Source organism: Bufo bufo, chromosome 1 (genome assembly GCF_905171765.1).
Source record: "Bufo bufo chromosome 1, aBufBuf1.1, whole genome shotgun sequence".
Taxonomy (NCBI): domain Eukaryota; kingdom Metazoa; phylum Chordata; class Amphibia; order Anura; family Bufonidae; genus Bufo; species Bufo bufo.
Window position 1 is genome coordinate 620,424,787 of NC_053389.1, and position 13,698 is coordinate 620,438,484.

Here is a 13,698-nt window from a genome sequence, read left to right on the forward strand (position 1 = left end):
GGATAAATATAAATTAGTACAATGACTGCCAAATGTGTAGTTTTTTGTTTACTACTATTGCACAATAGCATGTCTCATGTAAAAATAGTATGTTGCAGCATGCCAAGAGCAAGAACATTCCTTTTCTGCCAATATAGCTGTATATGGGTTTGTATTATGCAGGCTGAGATGTAGTTTAAAAGGGAACCTGTCACCAGTTTTATGGTGTCCTAACTAAGGGCAACATAAATAAGTGACTGATTCTCTTAGCAAAATGCTGGGTCACTTTCTTTAATTGACCCATTCAATCTGCCAACATCTTGTATTGAAAAGCTCCAGCTGATAATGAGGAGTCATGAATATTCATGAGCTCCTGACTCTCCCCGCCCACCTGCTGCTGATTGACAGTTATTTTCCATATGACTCAGCAGCAGGTGGGCAGGGGAGTGGCTAAAGCTGTTAAATAAACGCTGGACTCAAATCAGCTCATTAGCATGAGGCATCTGTGTGTATATTATGAGGTAACCATCTGTCACACCAGTAAGTGAATACATCTAAGGTACTTTAGTGGTTAAGGATTGTATATAATTAGTTAGATTATAATTAAATATCCACATGACAGGTTCCCTTTAAGTTTTCATTGGTACATAGAACTTTTTATAGAGGGGGCAGGGGAGGAGGATTAAGAAAAAATATAAATACAAAAACAATGCAGCACTGTAGGTTCATGGGGCAGTTTAAAGTTCTTCTCTGGGAATGATTTTAAATGACTGCCAGCAACCTGTCCTAGAATGTGAGCAGGACTGTATGCCTCCAGTTGCAGAGCTGTCTAGGGGAGTAAGAGGGTGGGGTCTCACTGCACTGGCACTTTGTCAGGCTGCTCAGCCATGATAGCATCTCATAGGCAGAATCACAATAATCTATTGCAGTGTAGTGGGCCAAGAAACCTTTCCCCCTTAAGCAGCTCTACAAGTGGAGGCAACCAGCCCTGTTCACATTGTAGGACAGGTTGCTGGTGGCCATTTTAAATCATTCCAAAAGATTCCCTTAAAACATGTTCTTTATTATATGGGCTGTGGTAACCGTGCTATACCATATACATGTGTTTACAACTTTAAAACAAGGAAGATATTAAACTTTAACCTATAATTTCAGTTCCACTAAGGGAATACCAATGCATTATAGCCCATCACCAACGGACAGGCTGTAATCTTAGAATGTCCTGGTCCAGGGGAGCTAGTCAGAATGTAGCTATGCAGGTGCGACAATTAACATGAGGAAGAAATTTGTGTTCAGAAGGAGGAAATTTAAAAGTAAATGAATTTTGATAGATTATTAAGATGTATAAAACACAAGTTTTGCTGCTGTCAGCTGTGTTATGTCAGCAGTTTTGGACAAGTGACCTTATTTTCAATATATACCTCTTTAGGTCATTCCCTATATACAGCTTGGACTCTGCAAAGACATCTCATTCTCATGACACATATGGTAAAGTGTTGAATAGTAAGTTTAGACTAAAGAGGTAAACCCAGGCTTTGTTGGTATAAACCATCCGAGACGCAGGAGTCAGGGGACTCTACTGAACATTCACGTGTGTGCATTTGGTCTTCTCCCAGCAACTCCTTAAAGGGGTTGTCCAAGTTATATTTATTAATGACCTATCCTCAGGAAATGAATGGGACGGCTTGAGTGCAATTACACCTGCTCACCGCTGCAGATGCAACAGCGAGAAGGTAAACCGTGAAGGAGGCCCAGCGCACGCCTCCTCTTCAAACAGCTGATTGGGGTGTCGGACCACTGCCGATCTGATATTGATGACCTATCCTGAGGATAGGTCATCAATAAATATAACTTGGACAAACAACGCCTTTAAACAAAAAAAAAAAAAAAGGTGTTCTCCAGGAATTAAGAAAATGAAAAAAACAAAAACTTACATATTACTTATTATAAATATATTCCCAAATACCTTGTTTTTTTCTGGGGAGCAATCTGGGGAAATAAAGTGTACACACAAAAGCTGTCCTAATCACAGCAGGACAAGTTACTTCACCACACTGAGGTAAAGATCTGCCTCATCCCTCTCCTACCTGTCAGGGATTATTATTGAATACAGTTTAATATGATCTTCAGCTGAAGATCTGAAGGAATGGAGTTCATGAGGAGACATTAAGTACAGAGAAAACGGACAGGACAGACTGTGGTAATGGAGACTGCATACAAGTGCTGCTGCTCAGCCACATCCCCACCCTCCTCATGAACTCCATTCCTTCAGAGATTCAGCTGAAGATCATATTTATACTGTATTCAAGAACATTAAAGGGGTATTCTCACCACACAGTTTTATACTTACCTGCTCCCGGCGCGCTGTCCACTTCCTGGTTTCGGCAGGGGGCGGGCTCCATCTTGATTGAAGTCTTCTCCCAGCCAGGCGCTGGACTGAATGCGCACGCCGCCGCACATGCGCCCTGGTGACTTCTTCCTGGCCAGTATACTATACTGGCCAGGAAGAAATCACCATAGCACATGCGCTGCCTCGGCGTGCACTTGCGGGACTGCGCGTGGCCGGCAGAAGAGAAGAAGTAGTCTGCGCAAGAGCGGCCACCGTGATTCCTGAGAAGAGCAGTCGCCGTAACCAGGGGAGACGGAAGATAGTCAGGTAAGTATATGTTCATTTTCTTCTAAGGGGTGGGAATTAGTTAAATATATTTAGAAAAATTATCACTGTTAAATCATTAATAGATTCAACAGTGATCATTAAGATGGGAATACCCCTTTAAGGATGAGCAAAACTAATTTTGAAATTAGTTTGTGTTGTGGCATTCACTGAATTGCGTTATGCATTCCGTTACCACGGACCATAACAATTCTATGACTGAATGCATAATGGAATGCTTTTAGAGGCATCCAGTCATAATAGAAGTCTATGGCCTGCATAATGGATCTGTCCTGTCTGTTATGCTGGAGTCCTTTCCTGCATAACGGAAACTGGATGGATCAGTTATGCAGGCCATAGACTTCTATTGTGATGGCATGAAGAACGGAATGCCTCTAAAGGCATTCTATCATGGAATTGCGTTATGGTCCGTGGTAACAGAATCCATAACGCAATTTAGTAAATACCACAACGCAAACTGAACACAAATGTAAAAATATGAAATTCACTTATCCCTAATCAATCCCTGACAAAGCAGAGAGGATGAGGCAGCTCTTTTCAGTTCAGAAGAGACTTGTCCTGTGTGATTAGGACAGGTTTTGTGTGCGCCAATAGGACGACAGCTGAGCGCTGTACTTTGCTGTCTCCAGAACTCCTATAGAGATAAATGGAGCAGCAGTACACATGCCTGAACTACTGCTCCGTTCATTATGTTGTTGGCCCTGAGGAATACAATATGGGGCCTCTGTTCTCATGATTGGTGGGGTTTCCAGCAGCAGGATCCTCTATCCTATGGAAAGAAAACATTTCATAGCTGGAATAACCCAATAAAAATACCCATATAAGGCGATAAAGCAGTGAAAGGACTGGCCATGGGCAAAGACCAGTATAACATTTGTTTTAGACCATTCTGGGGCTTGAAGATTTAATTATATTGGATAACTCATTTAACATAGCTTTACCTAGTAGTTGGAGGGGAGTGGAAATACTAGGCAAATTTAAAAGAGGTTGTCCAGGTTCAGAGCTGAACTAATATGAGCATCGCTGCACTTCATGCTCCAATGCCCTCCTTTGCCCAGTGCTGAATCATGCAAGGCAAAGGCATTTTATGGAGTTTCGGTGACGTACCAGTCTCTCACTAGGGCTGCCAGGCAGAGGCTTCCACCAAGCAGTGAGCCTGACAACGGCACTGATGGGCAGGCTTTAGCACTGCCCTAGCCTGTAAGACAGCTAGGGCAGTGCTAAAGCCACCCCAGAGCTGCCATCAGGGGGGCTGCCTGGGTTATATTCTGGGTATGTCCGGGTTCAACTCTGAACCCAGACAACCACTTTAAAGGGCCTGCTTTGGAGCAATGAACATCCTTTAGTTTGTTTAGAGACCCATAACAGCATGCACCTCAATTCCACAGCTCCTGCTCTCAGCAAGCAGAGGCCACCATCTGGTGCTTTGACGTTTAGGCAGGGCCAAAAATTGCTCCCCTTCATAGTTAGCATTTGCCTATTCCTGTCAGACGGTCATCCATTTATATTGTCGGTATAAATACTAAAGCAGAGGAGACCCAACTGGTGAGGCCCCCCATTGATTGTTGCAGCAGGGGCCCAGTCTTTCCTCCTCAATTCCAATATTGTGGCTGAGACATTAACAATTCCATGCCAGAGCCTTCTCCCTGCTGCTCCATTCCAGGTCCTTGACCAAAGCGGTGCTTGGCCATTTCCACCAGTGCTCTTGATATTGATTGGCGCTAGAGTGCTGAAACCTTTATTGCACTGACCATAGATGGTACCAGGGTAATGCCAAGAAACATTAACACAAACAATCCTATCCCAGGGAACAATAATGTAAATGGCAGATTTGTGAAGTCATGTTTACTGCACAAATGAAACTGAACAAAGTCTTTCCAAATTATTTACAAAATATAAATATTAGTTTGTAAAATGCAGTAGTAAGCCTTTATAGCCCAACCATATCAGCAACATATGAAATTAAGAGGGCCTCACCTGACTGGGCAGCTGATGGTGTGCTGGTCGACCCAGAAAGCTCAGAGTCCTGAGTGCTCCACGGTCTGTCCCAACCCGTGAGGCTAAGGGATTGCAGACCAAGGCACAAATCATTTGTGTCAGGAAGGCCACGAGGAGACTGATCGTGTGACGTTGGGAAGAGCATCCTACTTGCTGTAGCTCCTTCTGAATCTGTAAAATCTGCTCAGGAACAGGAATGAGAGACCCTTGTTTATCCGACATTATGTTAAATGAAAGGAAGTCTGCACCTGCAGCAGGTAGCACCCACTGCCATCCCCCTAAACCAACGCTCCCTTTCTGCCTTCAGAAATTAAGCATAGTCGTTACATCTAATGCAGAACCTGGAGTTTCAGTAGGATCTGCAGCTGTCAGAATAAAAGAGGAAACAGATACAAGCAGACTTCTGCGCACATAAATGCAGCTACTTTGCTTCAAGGGGCCCTGCCTTCATCCCTCTCCCAGCCCTTCCAGAACCCCTCCCACAGTTCTGGATATACTCCAAGCCTGAATCAGCAGCAGCAATGCAAGGCTTCATCATTGTGCTAGCATAATCTGTTTGCCTGGAATACAGACAAGAGCCTGCTCTATGAGCGGCTGTTTACCAGGAAGCCATAGGGATAACCTTCACAAGAGGGGATTAGATTGCATATTCCAGAGTATTTTAAGATCATGTAAATGATTAGGAGCTTAAAATGCCTTTGCAACTAAATGGGCGCTACTATACATTATGAGAAGAAAATAGTTAAGTCAAATTCGGCATAATTTAGCTGTCATTAGATCTTGCCATAGGCCTCCAAAGTCCATGCAGTACCCTGCAGTAGTGCGTGTAGAACAGCAAGTACCTCTTCTGTGAATATTTGGGTAACACTGACTTTGCTAAGAAGGATGGGCATATTAATGGTTAAAGGGTCAGAGTTCATAAACTTCTCTTGCCAAACATCTTGATCAGTGGTGGGGTCTGATTGTGGAGGCCATCTGCTGCAGTGAGGGGAACGTGCAATATGCAAGCATTTCTCCTCATTCTAGGGATCCATGGGTTATCAGCACCTCAGACTCCTTCTGATCAAAACGTTTGATATGTCTGGCAAGGTGTATGAAAACTCAAGGAGCCTTTTATTTCTATTTTTTTATTTTTTAAAATTTTAGGATTGTGTAGCAAAGTTTACAAAAAGAATACCTGGAAGATGGTCACATTTACCCTTGGCATTTGGGGTAGTGCAGACGCCAGTGAAGTCCAGAGAATTATCCAGCATGGCGTTTATCCTGCGGAAGATGTCAGCATTGCTGCATGTAGAGAGCGCTGGGGTGTCAGTAGGGCATCCCCAGCAATCCTTACTTCTCCCTAGATCATCCTTCTGTGTTAAAGAAAATACATGTTACATTTATGTTCATCTTAAACTCAAATGACAGATTCAAAAAGAAAACAGCTGCCACTCTGGGAGTTCACAAGTCCCCACTGAGGGTTACTACAGCAGAAAGTTGCACATTCAGCAGTAGCCCATTACCAGACCAAAATAATTTTTTTTATATATATATATATATATATATATATATATGCTTTAGGCTACTTTCACACTTTCGTATGGTGCCGATCAGTCATGGATCTGTACCGACGGATCCGTTCAGATATTACAACAGTCTGCATCTGTTCAAAACAGATGTATTCTCTTTAACATAGCCAAGACAGATCTGTCCTGAATGCCATTGAAAGTCAATGGAGAACGGATCGGTTTTCTATTGTGCCAGTGAAAACTGTTCCGTTCCTATTGACTTACATTGTGACTCAGGACGGATCCGTTTGGCTCAGTTTTGTCGGATGGAGACTAAAACTCTACAAGCAGAGTTTTGGTGTCCGCCTCCAAAGTGGAATGGAGGCAGAATGGAGCCAAACTGATGCATTCTGAGCAGTTCCTTATCCATTCAGAATGCATTAAGGGCAAAACCGATTTGTTTTGGACTGCTTGCGAGATCCCTGAACGGATCTCACAAACGGAAACCAAAACGCCAGTGTTAAAGTAGCCTTAAGTGGGGCTGTGCAAAGATATTGCCAAGTCAGCATGATTGGTGGTAGGGATTAGGGATCGACCGATTATCGGTTTTACCGATATTATCGGCTGATATTCAGTATTTTGACAGTTATCAGCATCTATTTTGCCGATATTCCGATAACGTAAGGGGAACACAGATCACGCTGCTCTCAGCGCTCTGTGTTCCCTCAGCAGCACAGGGGAGAAGGAAGCAGTGTCTCCCTCCCCTGTGCTGCTGCCACCAATGAGAGGAAGGAGGACAAGAGAAGGGGAGGGGCTGTGGCCGCTGCACCACCAATGAAGATAAATCTCATTAATTCATATACAGGAGGCGGGAGCTGGCTGCAGAATCAGATAGCCGGCTCCCGACCTCTGAGCGGATCGCAGCACCTGAGGGGTTAACTATCGCAGCTACCGCTCAGGTTAGGAGCCGGCTATGAGATTCTGCAGCCAGCTCCCGCCTCCTGTATATGAATTGAGAGATTTATCTTCATTGGTGGTGCAGTGCGCCCCCCCCCACCTCCCCAGTATTAATCATTGGTGGCAGTGACCACAGGATCCCATCTCCCCTGCTCCTCCGATCGAAGCCCAGCAGTGTAATCCTGGGGCTCCGATCGGTTACCATGGCAGCCAGGACGCTATTGAAGCCCTGGCTGCCATGGTAAGCTCCATGCTGCTGTGCGCACAAAGCAGCAGGGACAGTTCGAGCTCCTATTCACCCTGATAGAGCTCTATCAGGGTGAATAGGACAAGGGTTCTAGTCCCTAAGGGGGCTAAAAGTTAGTGGGGGAAAAAAAAAAATATTAAGTATAAATGAAAGGTTTAAAAAAAAACAAAAAAAAAACACAATATTAATTTTCAGAAGATGTGTAGGAATTTTTTTCTTCCAAAAATTAAAATTACCAGAATAATCGGTATAAATTATCAGCCTGAAAGTTCACAAATTATCGGTCCTAAAAAAAAAATCAATATCGGTCGATCCCTAGTAGGGATCTGACTTACAACACTCTGCCGACCAGCTGTTTGAAGGGGTAGTGGCACTAGTGTAAGTGCCAAAAGTTCAAGTTACCCGTGTCACCTTTGTAGGAGGCAGTGTAACAAGTGCTTCATCCCATTCAAGTGAATGCATTGTAATTGGACTTTGCAGTAGCTGGAAATTAGACTACACCAAGATAATTTAGGTGAAAAAGCACCACTACCTCAAATACCTGATGGGCAGGTGTGCCATGAGTGACCATCAATATTGATAACATCCTGAGGATAAATCTCTGCACTGTACAGCCTCTTTACATTATAGAGCCAGTGAAGTGCAGTTTACTGGTCTGGATCACATATTACAACCAGCCAACACAAAGCCTGAAGCACTGAAGCCTGTGGGCCAATACACTGTACTTGGAGGAGCGGTGCCTGCAAGTAGGCTTAAGCGAATCGACCTTAGGATAATAGATCCAAAGTAGAATTGGTCAAATACTTTGATTTTAATGCTTGCACCATGGGTGTGACTGTCAGTGCATGTAACATCAACTTATATGGATATCTCCATCTTACAATTCAGGTTATATTTGTGTGTTCTCTGAAGTGTGAAAGATGTCCATGTCCACAGCATGAAGAGGGTTTGCAGAGGGAGGGGCCTTCCTCACCCCCCCCCCCTGCGCTGCAATTGCAGAAATATCACATGAACTACCCCTTCAGGGTCAACAGCACACCTGTCCCACAATGCCGACAACTCATCCTGCAAAGATGTTAAGACACACAGCTCCATTGAGAGAAAAATAAGTGTATGTTATACTGGTATCCCAGAGGCTAGTCAACAGCAACATGGCACCCATAAGCCAAACAAAATCTGAGCTGCAAGATCCAAAGGTGGTCTTTTCCTTTTGAACCCCGCAGAGCATCCAAACTGCAGTTTATGTCCACATTTATGGCATTTCAGTACCCAGTAGAATCTGCCCAATAATTTAAGAGTTGTCTCAGATGGCGTAAGCTAGGCATGGCATACTGGGTACTGAAATGGTCACGTCTCATGGATTTCATTATTTCACCCCAAAACCTATACAGGTGCTTAACCCCTTAGGGATCCTCTCCGTACATGTACGGCACTGGTGCACATGACAAGGACCAGCACCATACATATACAGCAGGCTGATCGGACAGGCGCAGCTCCTGCACCTGCCCAATCAGTGGCATGGACCCAGCAGTCACCGACAGCCAGGCCTCTGCTGCATACACCAGCATCGGTAAAGACAGATGCCAGCATATTAACCCCTTGTATGCCATGATCAAAGCTGACCGCAGCATAGAGGGGTTTGGCAGAGGGTACACATGCCCTCCGCATCTCCATTGGGTCCCCGTGCTGCAGTGGTGGGGACCCGATGGCAAAGGCAAGACCAATTCCTTCCATAGCCATCGGGGCATGCTTTCTATGGAAGCCTGTGAGATCCAGCCCTTAGGCAGGCTGTCAGCATAAAATCAGATAGCCAATGCATTATACAAAAATAAAAATAAAAGTTAGTGAATTTCATAAAGTGGAGTTAAAAAAAACAAAACAACCAGTAATCCGGTTTCTTGGAAGTCTCCATGACAGCACATCCTGACTGATAAGACAGGAAAAATAGAGGTTAAATAAAAACCCCACCCCTTCCCCTCATCGCCAGTGTATTTTAATAGAAACCCGGATAAGGGGTAGAACTGAATTTTGAAAATAAAATGGGTGGAAAATATGTGCCGTCATGGAGACTTCCAGGAAACCAGATTACCAGTGAGTGTAATACTCATTTCCCCAGTCGTTTCCATTGACAGCACATCCTGAGAACTAACAAAGTGAACTCTGGGAGGGACTACAGGACCCAGGACCTTGCATCAAAAGGCCATATCCTCATTTGCAAATACGTCCAGCCTATAATGTTTAGTAAAGGTATGGGCCCTCTTCCAAGTGGCTGCCCTGCAAGTCTATTCTAGGGAGGCAGAGGCCTGAGAGGGCTCTAAGAGAAGGGGGAGGTTCTTTACCGGAGGCAGAATATGCCTCAGTAATTGCACTCATTATCCAACATGAAATGGAGATCTTAGCTTTTTTGCCTTCGTTAGGGCCAGAAAAACTAACCAGGTTCTTGTCAATCCTCCATTCTTTAGTAACTTTAATATAATGAAGAATGGCCCTTCTCACGTCTAGATTATGATATTTCTCTTCTGTGCCCATCCTAGGAATGAGCAAGAATGAGGGAATTACCATCTTGGGATCTGTTGAAAGTGGATACTACCTTAGGTAGGAAATTGGGGTCTAGTTTAAAAATCAGCTTATCTTCTAAGATCCTAAGGAAGGGATCCTGGATGGACAGGGCCTGGAGCTCACCATACTCTCCTAGAAGAGGATATTGCTACTAAAAAAATGGTTGAGTGCAAGCCATTTGATAGACAGGGTATTAAGGGGTTCAAACAGGGAATCCGACAACCCTAAAAGTACCGTATTTAGGTTACATGGAGCCACCATATTCTTAATTCTGTCTGCTGCTTTCAGGAATCTAGAAATCCAGCAAACCTCAAAGACTAGTATTATAGAGGGCACCCAGGGCAGACCTGTACTCTTAGCATGTTTGGGGAGAGATCCATATCCAACCCATCCTGGAGAAATTCCAGAATGAGGGGAATGTTGAGGAAAGACTAGTTAAACCTGTGACCACTCCACGAGGCAAACTTCTACCAGACCTCAAGATATGCTATAGGAGGTATTGGACTTTCTGCTGAGCATTAAGGTATCCACCACCCTCTGGGATAGACCTACCTAGGAGGGATTGTTCAGTAACCAAGCTGATAGTTTGAAAAGCTTGGGGTTCGGATGGTAGATTGGACCCTGCGTTAGGTGGTCTTCCGTTGGGGAAAACAGGATTGGATCTTCCCGGCTGAGGGATCTCAGGAGACTGAACCAGCCTCTTCTGGGCCAGAAGGGAACCACCAAGATCAGGGTACATTCCTCGGTCTGAAATTTCTGTAGAACCTTTGAAAATTGGTGGACAATCATAAACAAGGCCCAACACCCAGTTCAGGATGAAGGCGTATACCGATACGCAGGGATCCCTTGGATTCAGGGAGACTTAATGCGGCACCTTGTGATTTTTGTTTGAGGCAAACCGATCCAGATTCGGGCTGCCCCAATGAAACCGATCCTCTGAAAGGCTGTTTGAGAAAGACCACTCGCCTGGATCCAATCTGTCAACTGAGAAAATCTGCTCTTAGGTTGAGAGAGCCTTTTAGGTGCACTGCAGCAAGTGAACTTAAATTCTTCTCTGCCCACGAGAATCTGTCTTGAGACCCTGAAGATGACTGCCTTGTTCCTCCCCGATTGATGAAAGCCACTGCTGTGGAGTTGTCCAAGTGGACCAGTACATGACCGTTTTGTGACTGGGTCTGATACTTTTAGACCTTCCCATATCACCTGAAGTTCCCTATAATTGGAAGACATCCTCCTCAGAGGTTTAGGCCAAGTTCCCTAAAAGGAGCTTGTGGCTGTAAGAGCGCCCCAGCAACTGGCATCTGTCAGTGAGGCGTCCTAGCATCCTCATGCCTTCTCACACGCTGCATTTTTCTATCCGGCCAAAAATCTTGAACACTTGCCGGAATGCCGGATCCGGCATTAAAATTGCCGCATTGACGGATCCATTCTTCCAGTCCACATTGACGGATCCGTCAATGCGACAATTTTAATGCCGGCATTCCGGCCGTGCTGCCGGAACTCCACCCCCATTATAGTCAATGGGAACGGAGCGTCAGTCTGGGAGCACATGAACTAGCAGCAGGACGAATCCGACAGGCTGTTCACCCGCCGGAACAGCCTTCTGGAGTCTCCTGCCGCTAATGTGAAAGTACCCTTATTCTGATTGGAGTCGGGAAGGATTTTTTTCAGATCTTGTAAAACAATGCCAAAACAGCCATTTGTTACCTTGCCTCACAAAAAGTATAATAGAGCAACCAAAAATCATATGAACCCTAAAATAGTACCAACAAAACTGCCACCTTATCCTGTAGTTTCCAAAATTGGGTCACTTTTTGGGAGTTTACTCTAGAGGTGCATGAGTGGGGTCTTCAAAAGGGACATGGCAAATTATCCCAGTGATATCTGCCCTCCGAAACAGTGCCTGTACAGCAGTTTACGACCACATATGGGGTGTTTCTGTAAACTACAGAATCAGGGTAATAAATATTGAGTTGTTTGGCGTGTGTGGGCGTGTCACCTAATGGGTTAACAAAGTGACTATTATGTAAACACCACAAAGTGACTTCAGACCTGAACTGGTCCTTAATTTAAGAAAATTTCCATAGCCCACTTTTCAATTTACTTCTAAACCTTCTAACATCCCCAAAAGAGAAAATGTCAATTACAAAATGATCCAAATGAAGTAGACATATGGGAAATGTAAAGCAATTATTATGAGGCATCACCATCTGTTTTAAAAGCAGAGAAATTAAACTTTTGAAAATTGTGAATTTCTACATTTTTGGTAAATTTGGTATTTATATAACTAAAAATAAAATATATTGACTCAAATTTACCACTGTCATAAAGTACAATGTGTGACCAGAAAATAATTTTAGAATGGCTTGGATAAGTAAAAGTTTTAAAGTTACCACATAAAGTGACATGTCAGATTTGCTTAAAAATGGCCTGGTACTTAAAGGGGCTCTGCACTGTTTAAACTGATGATCTTTCAGCATCTGATCAGCGGGGGTCCGACACCATCAGCTGTTTGAGAAGGCAGCAGCACCGTGGCCTTCTCAGTTTACCGCTGGCCCAGTGACGTCGCAACTAGTATTCACTTGCCTGAGCGCGGCTAAGCTCCGTTCACTTGAACGGAGCTTAGCCCCACCCAGGCAAGTTGATACTAGTCGTGACATCACTGGGCCAGCGGTAAACAGTGAGAAGGCCGCGGCACTGCTGCCTTCTCAAACAGCTGATCGGCAGGGGTCCCGGGTGTCGGACCCCTGCCGAACAGATGCTGATGATCTATCCAGAGGATAGATCAGTTTAAACAGAGCAGAACCCCTTTAAGGACCAGGCTCATTTTCACCTTAAGGACCAGGCCATTTTTTGCAAATCTGACCAGTGTCCCTTTATGTGGTGATAACTTTAAAAACGCTTTGACTTATCCAGGCCATTCTGAGACTGCTTTTTCGTCGAGTATTCTACTTCATGACACTGGTAAAATTGAGTAAAAATGTCGTATTTATAAGAAAATAAATACCAAATTTGCTAAAAATTTGCGAATTTCCAAGTTTCAATTTCACTACTTCTATAATACATAGTAATAACTACAAAAATAGTTATTACTTTACATTCCCCACATGTCTACTTCATGTTTGGATCATTTTGGGAATGACATTTTATTTTTTGAGGATGTTACAAGGCTTAGAAGCAAATCTTGAAATTTCCAAAAACCCACTTTTTAAAGGACCAGTTCAGGTCTGAAGTCACTTTGAGGCATACATAATAGAAACCACCCAAAAATGACCCTATTCTAGAAACTACACCCCTCAAGGTATTCAAAAAACTGATTTTACAAACTTTGTGAACCCTTTAGGTGTTCCACAAGAATTAATGGAAAAGATACAATTTCAGAATTTCACTTTTTTGGCAGATTTTCCATTTTAATATTTTTTCTTCCAGTTACAAAGCAAGGGTTAACAGCCAAACAAAACTCATTTATGGCTCCAATGCTGTAGTTTACAGAAACACCCCATATGTGGTTGTAAACCGCTGTACGGGCACACAGCAGGGTGCAGAAGGAAAGGAATGCCATATGGTTTTTGGCAGGCAGATTTTGCTGGACTGGTTTTTTGACACCATGTCCCATTTGAAGCCCCCTGATGCACCCCTAGAGTAGAAACTCCAAAAAAGTTACCCCATTTTAGAAACTACAGGATAGGGGGCAGTTTTGTTGGTACTAGTTTAGGGTACAATACTTTTTGTGAAGCAAGGTAACAAGAAATAGCTGTTTTGGCACCATTTTTTGTTATTTACAACATTCATCT

The 13,698-nt window shown here is 43.8% G+C and overlaps 1 protein-coding gene across 3 annotated transcripts in view; it reads right to left on the minus strand.

Annotated features, from left to right (window-relative positions):
* CPEB1 (cytoplasmic polyadenylation element binding protein 1) overlaps positions 1-13,698 on the minus strand; it is a 51,710-nt gene that overhangs the window by 11,227 nt on the left and 26,785 nt on the right. For all 3 annotated transcript variants that reach the window (XM_040413779.1, XM_040413780.1, XM_040413778.1), the window contains exons 2-3: positions 5,829-6,006; positions 4,631-4,831 (exon numbers count right to left, since the gene is read on the minus strand). In XM_040413779.1, the coding sequence (XP_040269713.1) occupies positions 4,631-4,831; positions 5,829-6,006 (379 nt within the window). The remainder of the gene's footprint in view (positions 1-4,630; positions 4,832-5,828; positions 6,007-13,698) is intronic.